The 18332-nt window shown below is 48.5% G+C and overlaps 2 protein-coding genes across 3 annotated transcripts; one reads left to right on the top strand and one right to left on the bottom strand.

Annotated features, from left to right (window-relative positions):
* Positions 1–411: 411 nt before the first annotated feature.
* fbxo21 (F-box protein 21) lies at positions 412–6587 on the bottom strand. 2 transcript variants are annotated; one of them, XM_040195129.2, is made up of 13 exons: positions 6109–6587; positions 5578–5956; positions 4917–5052; positions 4559–4668; positions 4291–4412; positions 3977–4123; positions 3698–3834; positions 3461–3597; positions 2795–2974; positions 2573–2705; positions 2264–2454; positions 2013–2170; positions 412–1453 (listed from the first exon to the last, which is right to left on the bottom strand). In XM_040195129.2, exons 2-13 carry the CDS (start codon positions 5799–5801, stop codon positions 1212–1214), a joined length of 1917 nt encoding a protein of 638 aa, XP_040051063.2. In that variant the 5' UTR covers positions 5802–5956; positions 6109–6587; the 3' UTR covers positions 412–1211. The 2 variants fall into 2 exon arrangements, with proteins under 2 accessions (XP_040051063.2, XP_040051064.2); XM_040195130.2 differs by lacking the exon at positions 6109–6587 and having other exon boundaries at positions 4559–4653; positions 5578–5845.
* nf2a (NF2, moesin-ezrin-radixin like (MERLIN) tumor suppressor a) lies at positions 5863–17652 on the top strand. The gene is given in 17 exon segments (XM_078087433.1): positions 5863–5886; positions 7269–7301; positions 7303–7326; positions 7328–7369; positions 7371–7397; positions 7491–7613; positions 8967–9050; positions 12707–12911; positions 13888–13933; positions 14144–14204; positions 14290–14391; positions 14393–14425; positions 14507–14632; positions 14634–14878; positions 15994–16076; positions 16717–16876; positions 17395–17652. Coding segments are annotated over 17 exon segments (1665 nt in total). The 3' UTR covers positions 17642–17652.
* Positions 17653–18332: the final 680 nt, after the last annotated feature.

Genomic DNA, 18332 nt, shown 5'->3' with positions numbered 1-18332 from the left:
TTTGCCACTAATGGTGTCAAATCAATGACATGTTTAGGAAAAAAGGATAAGGTAGTAAATCCAATTCTTGTAAATATACGTATATTAAGTAAGTTGATATATGTTGCCATTACATTATTATAAGTAAATATATATAATAGCAACGCAATTTGTCATTTCACCATTATACCCAAGGATGCCTAATGTCGGTAATTTGCCTCATACCTAAATTTATATCCATTGTATGAAATGAACAATCTGAATTTAATTTTGCATCTGCACAAAACCCCCAAACAAGCACACTGTCTGATAAATCACCCGTCATACAGTTTCTACAGTTTTTTTACAGTACATTTTAATTCATAATGGGCATTAGATTAATAAAGGAATATGGTCAATTAGCTCAGCGAAATAAGTCAGCGAGAAGAAAGATTAAAAGTTGAAACGCTTTATTGTTTTGGTAACTTCCTCATAGCTGCGATTCATTTCTGCTTTTGAGTTATTGGGTTCCTCTTTTGTTGCTTGTAAATACGCGGGAAAAAAAACCAAACAAGCTAATCTACAAATGAGAAAGTTGAACTTTCGTAAGTGCAATAAACGTGAGGAAAAAGGTGGGGAATTAAAAGTAGAAGTAAATTTACAAAGTATCTCCTGTACAGTCTTAAGTGTGGCACTGCAACTGGGGGGTTCGGGTCGTATGCTGGGGGGCTTATTTCACTGGTGTTGGGAGCGGGGAGTTGTGGTGGAGGGTTGCGGAGCTCTGGCTAAAGGAGCATTCCGTGGATTCAGGTAAAAGGGGAAGATGTACAACACGTGGACACCCATCCTCAATTTACTCGTCCACTTAACTGTGTGTCCAAGACGACACTTTTTTTCTTTCTTCTTTTTCGTCTTCCAGCTGTGTTTTCGTCTTCTCCTGAACTGCATTATTGCATCTGCGCATCCCTCGTCTGGGCCGTGTCCCTCTAAAGTCAGGCCTTCGTTTTCACAACCAACACACGGCGGTATCAGACGTGTGCATCGAAACAGTAAACAATCTCAGCCGCGTGATTTTGACTTTTCAACGCTTCTTTCCCAGAAGTTTCTTTTCCTGACTCACATTTGTGAACCCGTATTCAGCGGCGTCTGAGAATACTGCCCACTGGCTCTTCAAACTGATACTGTTCCGCTGCACACATCCCGTTGCGTGGACTGCGAATTGAGAATGGGTGGCCAGGCCATCGGCGACCCTGCTACACGGGCGCGGCGCGGTGATTGCTTTGGTCCGCGGCGGAGGCCCGGTCCGGGTTCGCGTCCCCGGGCGTCAGTCTGTGGTAGAGCTCCTGCACCGTGCCCAGAGTTTCCACGACGTCCTCCGGGTATCGTGTCTGCAGCTCGTCGTTGGCAAAGTAGTAGGTGCCGGCGAACTCGGAGAAGTAACGGCCCACCTCCGGGTGGCCGATCTCCAGCGGCGCCGAGTGCGGCTCCAGGTTCTCTGAGGGGCGCCAACGAACGAGTGACATTCGGATTAAAAGACAGCGTGCTTAAGGGATCCTGATTTGTACAAAACAGTCAGCCACCCATTACTAACATAAGACCACCGACATGCTTGAACGAGAACTTGGAAGTTTCACACTGTTTGTGCTGCTGACTTCCGCTCGTCTTCTCTCTTTTAGTAAAGCAGTTTGTTATGTATTCCAATGTTATCCTACTCCTTCAACCCCCTCCCCAAAAATAACTAGCAAAACTGTGTACACAAAGTAGGCGTGCGTCATTGAATCAACAATTGGGGTCATTTTTGGCCTCATGAATGCATTCTTTCTATGCTCCTTTGCCAGTGCAAATACACATAAACGGGAACTGGATTTATTTTTCTGTGTCATTTCACTTTAATTTATTAGTAGTTACTGAATTGAACGATGCATTTATTTTCCACGGGAATTTATCAAACATATACAAATGAATGATCTTTATTTTGTAAATCACATAACTGGCGAACACTTGCTCGCCACGGCAATATTTCCCATCGCCACACCGGTGTGCAGGACGCGTACCTTGTGCTGCGTAGCGGCACGTGCCGTCCTGCACGAGGACGTTGTAGAAAGGCTGGTTGGCCCCGTTGGACAGCTGGTGGACCCTCATGGTGGTGATCCACTCCTGGCTCATGGTGCACTTCGGGTCCCAGCCGTAGATCACACAGTTGTATCCCGACCTGGTGGAGAGGGAGCGGGGGGGGGGCAGGGCAGACACACTGTGAGGAGACTGCATCCGGAGGGTCAGACCCACCGCCACCAATGCGACCCACCTCTTGTGTTTCATGATGAGGCCCACGGAATACTGGACCTCCCGGTGTTCCGGCGCGCTGCGCTTCTTCACCTCGGGTGTCGCCGGGTGCTTCTTGTGCTGGATGTGCTCCAGCGTGTGCTGCACCAGGTAGCCCACCGCCCCGTGCTGGGAGGGATCCAACGCCTGGATGTGCTGCAGGATGTCAAGCACCTGCGGCAGAGGACGGCACGTCAGTGGACGATGCGCTTAGGTGGCGCACAGCGAGTGCTTTGTTCTGAAAGACGGTTCATATCGGATTGGATGTAATCTCATCGGAGTGTGTTCGCACCTTTTCTGGCCAGATGCCCAGATGGAAGTAGAGGCGTGCCTGCAGCAGCAGGTACTGCACGTTATCTGGGTTTATAGTTAGGTAGAGGTCCAGAGAGTCTCTCAGCAGCTGGTAGGATTTCTCATTGCCCTCCCTGAAAGGAAGCACACCGTACAGGTGACGTCATTTGTTCTTTTATGCCTGGTGACCTTTAAATGCGTTACAAATCAAGTGTTCGCTTACCCTCGTTTACCGATGTTCAGCAGGTTTCCCACCATCCTGAGCAGCACCTCGGTGGTGCTGATGGCACTGTAGTAATCTGCCGTCACCTGGTGGCCGATGAGGTACTCGCACTCTTTGGCTGTCAGCTGTTTGCCTTTACCAAAGGCATCAATGTACACAAAGTCATAGATGTCCTCACTCCTGCGGAGACGCGAACAAATCCATTCGTATGTAAATGTGTTCAACGTAAATCTGTTAAATAATTTGTTTTAGGGGGTCCAGTGTGTATGATATGACATCTAGTGGTGCAGCTGCACATTGCAACCGACTAAAGTTCTGCATGCCAACCGTGAAGGAGAATCACCTCATTCTGCAGTAATACAAATCCAACAATTGACAGGTCAACAAAACTGGATCACAAAACGAGAGAAGAACAACATATTGCTAATAGGAAACAATGTAATGTTTAATGACAGCACAAAGTCATTATCTGTACAGCTGTGGAGGAAACTAGTTCTGTGCATGATACCGCATCATATAAGAGTTTTATGGCGCATCAAATGGATGTGACCCAGGTTAACTAATCACACATGCTCTCACTCTGCAGTCATGAACTGTGTGAGTGACGGCTGTAATCATGAAGGCAACATATAGAGGAACTTGAGAGTTATTTATTTCTAAACTTACCCTTTTGGTTTTTGGCACCAGCGCAACAGGAAGTGATTCGGAAAGTTGACGGGTTCCAGCTGAACGCCAAGCTTTCGGGTTAGATTGATGTAGAGGACAGAGAGGCTTATGGGAATGCCTGTGCGGCGTAGTAGCACCTAAATGGAAGACGGTCGGTCAAATGCGTGGAAGAACGTCCAGGGATTTAAACAGTTGATTGAAAAGCTTGAAATGCTCATCATTCCGTCGGAGCGCTACCTGGTGGATGTAAGAGTTCAGAGGGTTGTAGTAGTCAAACTCGTTGCCTTTGTACTGAAGCTGCTCATACAAGACAGAGTTTAGGGCGCACACCACCTGCCTCTGCAGCTCAAAGTCCTGCACGACTGAACAGTCTCCTACATCACACACACACACACGAAAGGGAACTTCATCACAACGTTGGCTCCTGTGCAGCGGACACATTTGCTCAGATCTCTTTCATTTCTGGGGTAAAAAAAAAAATGGAATTTGCAGTTTTCGCTCCGTTTGAAAGCCCACCTTGAGCGATGCGCAGGCTGGGGTGAGAGGGGTTCTTGATCCTCAGCATCTTCTTCACCTTCTCGGCGATCTCGTCCAGCTGGGCGGATATGCTGTTCAGTGTTACGTCAGCGAGGGGGTTACAATACTGATCAACCAGTACAGCACCTAGAGAGGCAGACAAGACCCAAGAGAGGCGATGCACAACGTCACGGTGACGTCCGCATACGTTACATGAATGTTGTTATTTTGCTAATCACCAAGTAGCAGAAACGTCGTGCCGTAAGTAGACGTTCGGGCTAAACGGAGCCGTTTGACGGATATTCCTGCCTCACCCTCCAAAGACGACTGCTGATCTGCAGGCTGCTCCATGAAAGTCTTCAAACTCCTCAGGATGTTCTGTTGTCTCAGGAAGTAAAGGATCTTCTTTGCATAGTACTTCAGGGTCAAGCTTTTCCTAGAGGTCGAAGGGTCACACAACAGGAGCATTCATGACCACCCCAACGCGTAACCCCCCAAAACCATAATCATTGCAAAACGCAGTGTGTGTGTGTGGCACGTGTTGAGGTTTTTTGCCGTGCGCGCACACACTGACGCGCTCACCTCTTGTCAGAGTTGAGTATGAAGAGGAGCTCGTCTTCGCAGAAGTGCTCCGGCATCCCGAGCGACTCGATCTCTGCAAAGCTGTCACCCAGCACCTGGCCAACGCAAGGCTGAGTTACAGATCTTTGGGTTAGTTTGGAATGTAAAACGCTCACGTTCGTTCTCATCCAGCTGGGCTGATATGCTGTTTCATGTCACGTCAGCGAGGGGGGTTACGACACTGATCAACCAGTACAAACATTGCAAGCTTTACCGGTTTAACGAATGCTGTCTTTTGCATATTGTAATATCTATTTAATACATGACTGCAGGTCTGTTATAACACTGCCGTAACGATGAAATATTCGTGATTACTTACGACTTCTGTGAAGAATCTCCTGGAGATTGATTCCACGGTCCTTCGTATTTGTATACCGACCCGGTGGCGCGTCTTGTATTCCCTGAGCCAGTCACAGCACTCATTCTGACGGTAAAACATCTGCAGTCTCGGCCATCTGTTGATGAGGGCAGTAAGAAAAAGGTCATTTCAGTGAGACTTTTGGGCATGCCTGCTCAGAATTAGTTAAGCGGCATATGACGTTACTGTGTGATCTACCAGCAGCCAAGAGCAGAGAATAAAGAGACAGTAAGGGCTTAGATTTAAGCAGGAGCTGCACCATCCTGCAGTGCACAGGCTACACGTAGCATTGAATCTCACATTTATTTTTGGCAGTTATGGGTAAAATGCATCATCAGCTGAAACTTGGTGAAAGATTTAAGCACCGAAATTGACTAAATCCACCGTGGGTCTGCAGAGTGCTCTGCCTGCGACTCGCACTGGCGCGATGCTGAATTTGGTGCAATCAGCAGATCGTCAACGGCCGATCGCAGTAAGGGAAACCTTCTTTAAGCAGGGCGATTAAGGGCTCTGAACAAGGCACACAATAATGTACGGGCACACGAGGTTAGGTGGATAGCGATGAAAGGCCACCAGAGGCCACAACTGCGACGAAAGACGTCAGAAAGAAAAATCATCGCACCTCAGTTTGTACTGGTGTCCCCAGACCTTCCCCCTTCCGTGGCACACGTCGTGTAGCCGCTTGCAGCAGCAGGACACGTTGCAAATGTCGTCATGTTTGAGGACAGGGAAGCACAGGATGTGTTCGAGTAACTCGGTCGGCAGGTCGGTCATCTTTTTTGTTTGCGTGTCGGAAATAATCCCATTTAAACTTCGTTGCCCCTCTTCGGCTACAGAAGTCGCCATCTTTACTGTTTACCCCGATTACCTCATTGCTCAGGCGCCGCCCAGTTATGGCGCAGGGGGCATGGCCGGGGGCGGGGCCAAAGAGGTGTAGTGCAGCGTGATTGGTTGTCCGGTCAAGACAAGCTGTGCTTCCTTCACTATCCTCGGATATTCCCCTATTTAAATAGGTTAGTGAAAGAGAACAATTAGGTAAATCATTTGTACTTAAGGCAATCATAGTACACACTAAGATGATCAATTCAATTCCTGATGGAATAAGCAACCTCGATTTAGCATCATAATCTCGGAAAAAAGGGCAAAAAAGCACCTCCTTTACGGTCGTTCATGTGCACTACAATGTCCGGGTGGTCCTTCAACGCAGCATTGCCTTTCGGATGTGATCGTTGACCAACGGTTGGCAGCAGGTAGCAGCGCTGCCTCCCCGGTGAAGTCCACACGCAACAACACAAGTGTATACAAGGGAATATTTAACTTACAAACCATCATTCATCGGACGCTTAGATGAAAACTCTAGCGGACTGTATAACGTCAGCGCGGGATGAGAGTTTCAAACTTTGCGTGTAACGTTACGGGTAGTTTACTAACGTTAACGTTAGATTCTAACTTAAGTGCCGCTTCGGTAAATGCCGTGACACATTGTAGACGTCAACGCCTTGGAGCAAAGTGGACAGGTAACTTTAACTTAAGTTTCCTTCAGACACTCGCCATGGCGAGCGCCTTAGCGGAAGAAGTCATGGGGAGCGTTTTCTCTTTTCGCCGCTAGATGGCAGCAAACCACCGAAGAAGAAAAGCAATCGTCACAGCGGGTCAATTCTACCAACAACAAAAAAAAAACCTCTTATGCAATCGTGCACATTTTGGTCAATGGCGAAGCCCAATTGCGGTGTTGCAGTGCTGCTGAATCACCTCGTGAAGTATTTTGGGCCCTTGCTGGTGTGTTGTGAATGATTTGGTTGATGAGGGCACCTCCTCTGTATTTAAAGGGGAGGAACACCCCGGCCAGGAAAAAAGTTCAAAGCCAGTAATTACACAGAGCCACATAATTTTAGTTGCAGGTTTCTATTTTCTGTGCCCGGGTGATAATTGCATCACTTATGGGTTTTGTAAATAGCATTTAAAGAGTTCTGGCCGTGCAGACGCAATGTTTATTCATTCATAGGAGTTGTGTCTTCCGCCCCCGTGCAGCTGATTTTCTCATTTCCAGCAGTTTCTTTCATGCTAACCTTGAGAGTGGCCTGATATAACAGCTGGATGAAGGTGTCCGGCTCCCTGCTGGGAACCACGGACTGGGGTTCGGATGGAAGTGAACGCATTCAGTAGATGCAATAAACAAATCTGTCCTCTCGCCCTTTCATACGTGTGCACATGGTTTGTTCTTTTGTATGCTGCGGGATGAACCAATTAAACATTATTTGGCTTTTCTCTACTGAGATGTTTGTGTGAGGCTAAAAACATGCCGTGTTTCAGGTGAAGTGGAAAGGAAAAGACCTCTTTGACTTGAGTGTGCCGGACTCTGGGACTGAGAGGAGACGTGGTTCTTTGGACTCCGGTACGACATAAAGGACACAAGTTGCTTGGCTGAAAATGGAACAGAAGGTGAGTGGATACCTCGGCCATGTCCTGGTCTTTTGGGCGGCCGATGAAAGGGGAACGCGCGTGTGTTCACTTCTTTGGCCCTTACTGTCGTAGGTTCTGGATCAGGAAGTACCAAAGGAGGAACCCATCACCCTGCACCTCCTGGCCAAGTTTTACCCTGAAAGTGCGGAGGAGGAGCTCGTGCAAGACATCACGAAGCATCTCGTCTTCCTGCAGGTAGCTACACCCATGTTTTGGAGTGTGGAGTCAGTGCACAACATGTTACCTCCCTTCTCCTCCACCTACTGCTCTCATGCCACACGGCTCTACCCGCGAGAAATTAGATTTGCCGCTTTGCGCCGAGCTCGGTGCTACCAGCCACATTTATCAATTACCACTTAGGCTTTAAGGGCTCAGGCCCAGTTAATGACATATTCTCCATAGGGGGGCTCATCGCCCACAGCATTCAGAGCCCCATCGTGCAGGTTTAGTTATATGGCTCGAGACGGCGGCATGTTTGTGTTCCTCATCGTTTGGATGGAGGCACTTATCTACTTAAGGCGTGTAAAAAGCCTCCATGCCTCCTTAATCCATTTGGAGGTAGTTGAAGCGATTGATTTATTTCTGAGGGGAACCTCACTATAAAAAAAAGCGACAAACAAAGGCCACAGCCGACTAATAAGTTTCGCTTGGACCGACGTCCAAGCGGCAGCCGGCTACGCGGGTAGGGGGATGCCAACGCGGAGGGGCCTCGCCAGTCTCCTCATGACTCTGCTCTCCTTAATTCCCATAAAAGTCTGGAGCAGGCCTCTGTTCAGACAGTGTCACAGGCATGGCAGCTGGATTAGCGCTTATCGGTAGTGACCATGGAGGAAATGCAGTGAAATGCAGGTCTCCGCCACCTCGGCCCGCCGGCTCGGCAGCGGCAGCGGCTCCTCTCGACCGGCCGGCAGCCGTCTCCTCCTCCTCAGCTCAAAACACCAGCGGACAGCGCGACTGGCTTTGCACCGCCTGGCTGCGTGCTCTCTGTGTGGGATTCAATTAGTCTGACGGGTGACGGCGCTGGGGAAGTGACACCCGACGAGACGCAGCCGTTAAGCCTGGCGGGAGGCGTCCTGGAAGGGGGGATCGCCCTTCCGCCACGTCCTTATACTCTGCAGACGCGCACGCAGGCATTCTTTGAGCTGCTTAATGATCACACGGAATGATGTTGGCCGAGGTGCGTGGTTGCTGTCTTCGGTGTCCCCCGGTGTGTTAAGAGGTCCCCGTGTGGCTGTGATGCTTAACTGTTGCAATATTTATTTGGTTTCCAGACTTCTCTGAAACGTGCAGCTCCGGACCTGCGGCGTAGCCACACGGCACCTGATAGCTGTTGTGGTGTAAAATGAGGGCAATGAAGTCCCGTCGACGCAGGCAGAGAGGTTGTGTTCCTCCCGGCTCTTGACGCTCTTCTGGCGAGGGCGTCGAGTGCATTTGACTTGTGTTTTATGAAATACGACATTATACCGTTTTAACAGATTTAACAAGCAACTAAGTGGCCCAGAGAGTATGAAGCCGCATGAGTGATTCAGAACAATCCTCCCCCCCCAGGTGAAGAAGAAGATCCTCGAGGGGGATGTTCATTCTCCCCCTGAGGCCTCAGTGCTGCTGGCCTCCTCCGCCGTCCATGCCAAGGTGAGGGCCCCCGTATCCGTCCAGCCATCCGTCTGTGTACTCTTTAATGAGATCTTTATTTTATAATACACAGCAATTCTCTTCCCATCAATTATTTGAATACCTTCATTTGTTAATTCCTCTGAATAATAGCGTGTAAGCAGCACAGTGCAGCTCTTTCTCTGTGGATCAGCGCACAGACACTTGCATGTTCTATCAGCCGGGGGCTGGACCTATGAGATATCTTCTCGTGTCTGGGGAAAAAAGACATAAATCAAACACGATCGATCCAGAACTCTGCTGCCAGAGTCCTGATAAGGACCAAAGGAGTACACGCTACACCCAAAACTCCCTCACTGGCAAGGTTAGTATTGATCCTCTGCATTCATAGGAGTGCAGAGAACTCGCTTGAAACCAGGAGACCACCTGCTCTTAAAGTTCGCCATTGTTGGAGCAGCAACACAGTAAACCTGCAGCTTGTAGAATACCTTAAATACAACGACCACCTCGGCATTACGTCTCAGTTGCATTGCAGTTTAGGTGCGCAGGGTGGAGGGTCCGGGCTGGGGGGGGTGGGGGACGTGGCTCGGCCTGCTACTACACTATGAGCACTCCAAACCGCGTGAAGGCACCCTGATTTACTGGTATCAAAGTAAAAAGTAACCTGAAATCTAAGCGCTCCCCTAATACTCCCCCGAGCAATCTCAGCCGATTTGGTTGAAGGATCCCATCTCTCTGAAATCCCTGAGAAAAGGATGGGGGAGGGCGGGGGGGGGGTTGTTAGGTGCAGCTGTCTGACAGGCGGACAGGGTCCAGGGAGACCCTGGGATTTGCCCCCTACCCCTTTCCGATGCCAATTTTAACAGGCGTAGGTTAAAAGGACAGCAGAGGAGCTGTAGCCTCGTGCGCCTCCACCCAGAGACAGCAGAGACGACGGGGACACAATCTGTTTTCATCTAATCAGCCGTCCGCTTTGATCAGAGCCAGCCGGACGAGTGGAGGGGAGATCGCTACCTGCTTAGCAGTGCAGCTGCCCAAAGCTTTTTGGCAGGCCGTCCCCATTTGCTTCATCTTTCTTTTTTTTTTTTTTTTTTGGTGCAGCACCGCTGTGTAACCCGTGAAGCTGACCACGATTACGGCAGCCTGGAGAAAGCTACACAGAGAAAGTCCCTCACTGAGTTCGTGCATAATCAGGGTAACAAAATGGTGATAATTCCGCGGTAGGAATTGGTGAAAGCCGACCAACATTACATCCCATGAGTGCGTGAGTAGAGGGGCCAGTGCAAGTTATGAATATTGCACAACTTTGCATGTGCTCAAAGGCTCTAACTTGAATTATGTCTCCTTGAATCTAAATGCAAGTGGCAATAATGTGATCTCAACCAGAGAGACGCTTACTGTACATACAGCATGTATGTGCGGGGTTAAGTGTGCAATTTATAAACCTCGTGTATGTTTACGGACACGCTGCATGTGACATCATAAAAAACACTGACATACAAACGTCCAGTTTCATATACGTTTTTTTATGGCGACCGAAAATGATTTCTTTCATGATTCATCTGCCTTACTTTAGTTGATTAATTATTTAAACCACAAATCCTTCAACGAGCATTATATCTAAACTAAAACATTTAAAAAGGGAACAAAGCAGCATGTTTACTCTGCAGCTCCGTCACTATTCCTGACTGGAAATCTGTGGATGGGTTTCGAAAGGGAGAAACGCTTTGAAATAATTGAATGAAAGGTGTGTAATCATAAGAGTCTGTCAGAGTCAGAGCGCCCGCCAGGAAGCCCCCGATCCCACTATAAGTCCAAATATCTTCAATTATGTTCCAAACGGAGGCAGCAGAAGCTGCAGGACGGGAAACTCGAGGGAAGGGATCTAATTAAACGGCCTCGGCACGCTGCTCCAGCGCTTCCACTGTGCGCCTTATTAAATCCGGGTCTTTAAGGTACAGTACCGTTCTCAGACTGACGTGCAGACAAATAAAAATCCAATTACGACTCATAATAAAAGCAGCGCGATAAACAAAACCGCGTGGAAGGAGTTGGTGGATGAGAGCCATTTCCGCTCTGAGTTTCTATTTGTAAGCTCTTGTTTTTCCTCCCAAACAAGTTCATGTCACATGAACAGTGGTTGTGGTTTCAGTCCCCTCCGGTTTTTCTCCCATCATTTCTTTTTGGTGTGTTTTTCTTCAGGTCGAAGCCTGAAGGGGACACTTGAATGACATTTTGAGAGCAATTACAATGACATTTGTTCAAAATGTCATAGTAGAAGGTGTTTTTTTTATGCTACCCGAAACCTTTTTCTTTTTGTGTGAGGCTCAGAGTGATAGTGGGAGAAATTCAACAGAAGGATGTACCACTTCATTGTGTCAGCCCCTTGAAAACCAAGACAGAGGCTTCTCATAAAGCCCCTTTCTCTTTTTTACGTTGGTGCATTTCACTCTTTAAGGAGAAACATTGCGGGTGTAAGTTGATTACTTACATTTTTTTATTGAGAGAATTGAAAATGCAAACATTTAGCCCCATCAAGTGAATAGAACTTATTAAAAACTAATAGATATTTCCTCCATAAAACCAGTTGAAGTTTTCTGAACTGTTATGTTTGACTGTGTCAAATTATGAGGCATTATCTAACTAACTGCTGGTGAACTTGGGATAAATCTGTGGACACAAATGTCCAACGTGTAGTAAAAACAAATCCCTTTAATGTGTATTTTTGAATGTTTTCTTTTCATTATTCTGAAAGAAGACATATTACAAAAGTGAAAAAATAACCATTGCAGGCAAAAGTTTTTGCTTTAAAATCTCATTTCTAAAAATATTTAGATTCCTTTAATAAAGTTATCAAACAGATCTCATACAAACATAATATAGAGAGAGATATAGATAGATACTTGCTTTATTAATCCCTCAAGGGGAAATGATTTTGCACCAGCATTACTTCTAGATAGATGGATTGATACTTTATTGATCCCTCAAGAGGGAAATTTGAGGGATCAATAAAGTATCTATCTAGAAGTAATGCTGGAGCAAAATCATTCTACTTACAGGGCAGTAAATAAGGGAGCAGAAAATGCAAGATGTATACAAGGAAACCTTAATAATAGACGGAATTCATTTAACTAATTAAAAATAGATTTGACTCGTGTACACAGTGTTGGCTCCACCACGTCCTCTCCCGGTGGCTCAGGAAGGTGTGGGGACATCATGCGCTCCGCGAAATGTGTAAAATTAGATTTCCACAAAAGAGCGAGCTGGATCTAGAGGCGGAGTTTAGGATCATCATCATATCGATAAACCTTCATGTTAACTGAAATCTACAGCCGCAGCCCACTTATTTAAACCCCCCCCCCCCCCAGCTGCATGCATAATTCGTCTCCTTCCACCAGCTCTGCAGGAGCCCGAAAGAAGCCTCTCAGTCATCCCTGAACATCCGCATCGCGCTGCAACCCGCACGATACCAGTTGTGTCGCGCCTGCGTGATGATGAGTGATCAGCCTCAGTCCTCTTTGTTTATATCCGTTCACACCGTCTACCAACAACTGTGTGTGTGTGTGTGTGTGTGTGTGTGTGTGTGTGTGTGTGTGTGTGTGTGTGTGTGTGCGTGCGCGCGCTGCACGTTAAACGACACCGCGCCACGCCGGCCTCCATTCATCCTCTTCTCACAGGCGCCGCGGCTTCATCTCACGACAGCAGCTCCCGGGGGGGGAGACGTCGTCTGGCCCGTTGCAGATAGAGGCCACTGGTTTGGAGGGAACGGCCATCGGCGTTTGTCTCTTCCCGAAAACCGCCAGGTGACTAACTTGTACCAGATGGCCGCGGAGAGATGTGGGAGGAGAGGATCACGGGCGTGTTACACAGGGGAAGGACGAGGTAACGGAAGGCTCCGCTCAGTCAGCACATTTCAAGTTCACATCGGACCCGCTTAAAACTGGCTCCTGCAAGAAAATGTTTAATGCAGCGAGATGCAAAGACGTGGGTCCCGGGGCGGATTCCTTTTTTTTTTTTTCAAAGGGGGCGTTGAGGGAATCCACCGAATAAACCCCTTTTTTATCGAGAACATTCACACGCACATCAAACGACTCATATATGACTCATCCGTTAAGTGTAATCACTTTTATCTTGACAAGAGGAACAGAGCTCATTGTTAACAGCACTGTGACAAAGGAACAAAGTCCTGTGTGTTTTGGCTCTGTGCTTCACCACCAAGCCGGAGAAGATGGGGAAGAGATGCAGTGTAACGGGGGGGAGGTCCGCTGCAAAGATCCCTTTTTCTTCTTTAAATGTAAACTCGTATTCTTGCAGCGCAACTTCAGTGCTTTACACTTCCACAGCGGTAATCGAGCCGCTGAAACGTCCTCAGGCCCTCGAATGTGCTCCGACCTATTTTAACATTTGTTTACTCGGCATAATGCCTTAATCTTGCCTGTTTAAACTTGGACGGAGCCTAACTCCTCAATTTCCCACCCTCCCGATCAAACAGCGAGTTATTAAGAGTCTGATTTTCCTCAGCCGACGCAGTATGCTGATGCTCTTTTTAGAGCGTGACCCTGAAATCACAACTTGTCTGCCAACCAGGCGGCCGAACGAGGAAACGCTTGAAGCGTCCGGAGGCACCCGAATAAGCGCTGTCCTCCGTCGAGCGCGACCCCCTAAGCCTTTTAGTGAATTACGGTTTTGTGTCCGCGCGGCGCTTACAAGAGCCACGTGATGGAGCTTTTATAGAACACACAACGTGACGCACGCTGCACACAGAAGCAGAGGAAACGGGGTCTGATCTTCTTCTTTTCTCCCCACTTCTGCACTTCCTTGGATCTCTCTCTCTCTCTCTCATCTGTCTTTGAACCAGGGATGAAGCCGAGAGGGAGAATTAAAAAAATAACTTTTCAATCCGGGTGAGCCGATGCCGCGTTGCTGTATCTTTACAATGTCAGCCCATATGGGAGATTATGAGGGAAGTCAATTAGGAAATAAGATTTTTTTTACGTTACGAAACGTTATCAAATGCTACTCGGCACTGGGTCTTTTTCCAGGTGAGTCATAAGGAAAACTCTTAACGAACTGCAGTTCACTTGGCGGCTTTGATCAGCGTATTTCTCCAAGAGGCCGAGACATTTCCAAGTAGAAGAAATCCCGGCTGCCATTGATCAGCTCAACTACCAAATAGTTAGAAGTTTATAGCGGGAATAAATGTGGACGGCGCCTCACCTGCTGACTGAGCTCCGTTCTGTCTGCCTTGTCTGGGCTTTAGAACCACGGGGGGACGGATCTTCTCCTGGGAGGGGACGCCCTTGGGTCTGCACATCTCGAGTTGGACAACCGGCTGACGCCCAAGTGCTTCTTCCCCCGGAACGGAGATCCGCAACGTCTCCTACAGCGACAAGGAGGTGGGACCGCTGCCCCTGCACAACTACTGTGGTATTCCTTCCAAAGACACGTCTCTGTATTCCTGTCTCCTCAATGCTCAGTTTACCATCAAACCTGTGGACAAGAAAACCAACACCTTCGAGTTCAACTCGTCGCGGCTAAGAGTCAGCAAGTTGGTGAGTTCAGCCGAGACGATTGGCTCGTTTCTCGTCGCGAAGGAGGGTGAGAACCGGCTGTAGTAGCGTCCTCTCCAGGTGCGTTCGGAAGCACGCGGCCGACCCGCTGGCCGGGAAGGCCCAGATGGCGGAGGAGGAGGCCAGGCTGCTGGCCCTGAAAGCCGGCGAGGCCGAGGCCGAGATGCAGCGCGTCAAAGTGACCGCCATCCGCGGCCGGGAGGAGCGGCGGCTCCTGGAGCAGAAGATGCTGGAGGCGGAGATGCTGGCCCTCAAGATGGCCGAGGAATCGGAAAGGAGGTGAGGAGGGGAGGAAGAGGATGAATTGTAACGGTTCCAGTTAGCTCAGCGGGGCGGGAGCCGGTCGACGCTGTGGGCGCAGAGCGAGGGGACACAGCTGCGTGGTAATGGCTCCGTCAAAGAGCTTCTAACTAGTTTCAAAGTCATTTCATTTCCGGGGCTTTGTTCTGCCTCCGTGGCAGGTAATCGCGCCGTTACAGCCACACCGCCGCACCCGAGGAGGGAAAGGAAGAAGGCTTTCCTTCAGCAGCCCCGCTCCTCTGAGACGCAGGCAGTTCATTTGCGCTGGTTAATTGTATCGATGGCTGGCGGGAGTCCCCCATCAAATCAGTCTATCAGTCTATTTTACTGCACAATGAAGCTGCAATGTGCTGAAATTTCCTTCTTGATCGGTGTTTGATTTGAGTCTTAAACGGCAATTGTGTCTTTTTCTCGTCATTCGGCTCAAATCGAGTGGTTGTATCTGCCGTTAAACTGGTTTATTTCTCCAGAGGGATAAGAGGCACACGCCTGATAAATAACAAACCCTAGTGGCAACGAGCTCCGGTCGTTTCCAGAGTACAACACATTCAGATACTAAGAATATCACTTCACAGCGTCCACTTCACAATTTATTAGGCAATCATTTCAAATAGGCACCATTAACCACTTGCCTGCACCTGCGATTTCTGGATGAGCACTTTCTGAACCAGAGAAATTTAAACCTGTGGCACTCAACATGTAAATGACTACGACCACTCAAACCCTCGAGGCCCGCTGCTCCCCCGCTCCAGCGAGGAACTGTCGGGTGTTCACGGACGCAATCGAAAGGAATGTGATGACCCGCGCGCGGCATCCTTACATCGGTGTGTGTGTGTGTGTGCCGGCTTGATGGCGAAGCAATGGAGTCAGAAATGAACGTCTGCCCGGGCGACGCATTGATCACCGGGGTAATAACAAAGTGACATTCCTGCCTCGTTGGGTACCGACGCAGCGATTGTGCGAGATGATACGTTTGGATTCAGTTGGGATGATTTGTGCGCCTTTTTGAAGGATTGGGAGGTAAATGAAAGTACTAACTGCTTCTGTGTGTGTGTGTGTGTGTGTGTGTGTGTGTGTGCGTGTGCCCCCCTCAGGGCCCTGGAGGCTGAGCAGCTGAAGCAGGACCTGCAGGAAGCCAAGGAGTCGGAGTGCAGGGCAAAGCACACGCTGCTGGAGAGTGTTCTCACTTAATGACGCAGCATTTGATTATTTAGACACAGAGCGTGTTAATGAGGCCCCACCTGACAAATACTTTCATCATCAATATATGATTTAATCTATAAACCATGAGAGGATTTTCTTTTCTTTTTCCTGTTTTTTACAATAATCCTCAGCACAAAGTGCATCAAACGTCCGAAAAATATTCTGAGAGACAAAAATGTTAAAAATAAATATCAGCCAATGGATTTTCTTTTGATCAGCAAATAGTTAATAAAGATTTGTGTAAATATAACGCAGCTTACATTATTAGAAATGTCCACACTTTCTGGGTAAATGTTTTATTATATTGTATAATGTAATGCATTATATAATGTATATTGTATAATGTAATGCAGAGTAATGTAAGAACAGGCAGCACATAAGCCGTCCCACGTGTGCGCATCCCACATGCTTTAAACCCACACAATGCACGTTCAGCAGCTTACACACATGTACACTTGCATACGCACAAACAGTGTGACGTTGCCAACGCGTTTCTGACACCGGCTCAGGATCTGATAGCATGTATACATGTATTTGTGCGCTCATGATCCGTTTGTTTGACCCTTGCTGTCTCACCTCTCCCGACTCCTTCGGCTCCGTATTCACTGTGTCAGTTCGTCCTCTAATCCCCCCCCCCCACCATCTCCCCTCCAAGGCCCCTGCGCCGCAATGTGACAGCATGCCCCCGGACCTGAGCTTCAGCAGAGAGAACCTCAGCTTTGACTTTAAAGACAGCGACATGAAACGCCTCTCCGTGGAGATCGAGAAGGAGAAGTGAGTCGCCGGCCTCCCTCTGCCGACGCTGCCCGATATTTTGGGCCTCTGATTTACTACGTAATTAAGTTTTGGAGATAAAAGGTACGCGAGACAGCTTGCAGCTCCTGGACCAGCAGGTACTGTTTGTAAGAGAAAGACAGACTGTATTTGGAATCGCATTCACGAAAATATTGACCTGTGTGTCTCTATTTCTCTCTGTTTCTCCAGCTCTTATCTCTGATGCCATAAATGATAGTAGACTCTGTTAGTTCATCCGGTATTACAATTGCATTATTTTTAAAGGTTCATTTAGACATACTTTTTTATTCTCTACATTTATATTCTTTTTACAAACCATTCAATGATTGGCTATTTAAGAGCGTGAGCTTCAGTATTACCAATAATGGATATTGGTCCGTCTTTGCCCCCGTTAAGAGGAGTAAAACAAGGACGACGTCCGGCCATTAAAGTCCCGTCAAATGGAGACAAAGACATCGAGTAAACTGTCCCCCCACCTGCCGTCTGACCGTGTTCAGGGTGGAGTACATGGAGAAGAGCAAGCAGCTGAGCGAGCTGAAGACGGAGATTGAAAGCCTGGAGACGAAAGAGAGGGAGACTCCTCTGGACGTCATCCACAGCCAGCACTCCGAGCAGGGGACCAGCAAGCACGGCAACTTTAAGAAGGTAGCCGCCAGCCCACCTGCACACACGACACGCATTGCAACACCGAATAATACACTTCGATTCACACCGCGTAGTCACGCACAGAAAGCCCCCCGCTAGGTAAGGACCCCCCCCCCCCTCCCCCCCCCTCCCTCCCCTCCTCCACCTCTGTGGTGCCCCGCTGTATAACACACTTGTTAAGTGAGCACCAACTGATTTCTGCTTGGTGATTAGTCATCTGGACGGAGCGAAGTGTTGCTTTAATTGAACAAGAGGCGAGCGACGTTCACCTGGCTTGTGTGAGGGGGGAGGGGGGAGGGGGGGGGGGGGGGCCGAGGTTGAACTCAATTGTTCAAGAGGACGAGGAGGGAGGCCGAGTCATGTAGCATGATGTTGGAACCCAGAGAGGGACACAGCGAAGAGCCAAAGCGAAGCAGAGGGAGAGTGCAACGAGGGACAGATCCTCCCTCCCGCCCCCCCTCCAAAGCCCGCCTCCCCTCGCCACTTTCTGAATGATTACTGAATGGGACCTTTAACATGGCCCGAGCTCCTGCACTCTTACAGTACCGGGCTACAGGTTCTGCTCCGTGCTCATAGTCAGCACCTGAATCCCAAACGCTGCAGTGAGTGTGTGTGAGGTTCAATAGAGAGGAAATGTGTGTGTGTGTGTGTGTGTATGTGTTTTAATACATGTGGCAGTCCATCCAGACTCAAGTGGCACACAACAAGGAGGTCAACCACTGGGGTGGCTCTCGTTGTGCTCTGCTCGTAACAACATCCAGGAGGGTTCCTTGTGTGGAAACGAGCGTGA

The sequence above is a fragment of the Gasterosteus aculeatus genome, chromosome 13 (genome assembly GCF_964276395.1).
Source record: "Gasterosteus aculeatus chromosome 13, fGasAcu3.hap1.1, whole genome shotgun sequence".
Classification (NCBI taxonomy): domain Eukaryota; kingdom Metazoa; phylum Chordata; class Actinopteri; order Perciformes; family Gasterosteidae; genus Gasterosteus; species Gasterosteus aculeatus.
The sequence above is the reverse complement of the archived record's forward strand: the minus strand, read 5'-3'. Positions and strand labels throughout refer to the sequence as shown.

Excerpts from the sequence above, each read along its gene's own strand:
- fbxo21 (XM_040195129.2), bottom strand. The coding sequence starts at position 5,801 with ATGGCGACTTCTGTAGCCGAAGAGGGGCAACGAAGTTTAAATGGGATT. Across the intron at positions 5,053-5,577 it reads GGACACCAGTACAAACTGAG|ATGGCCGAGACTGCAGATGT; the intron begins GTGCGATGATTT and ends CCTCATCAACAG. Across the intron at positions 4,669-4,916 it reads GGAGATTCTTCACAGAAGTC|CCTTGCGTTGGCCAGGTGCT; the intron begins GTAAGTAATCAC and ends TCTGTAACTCAG.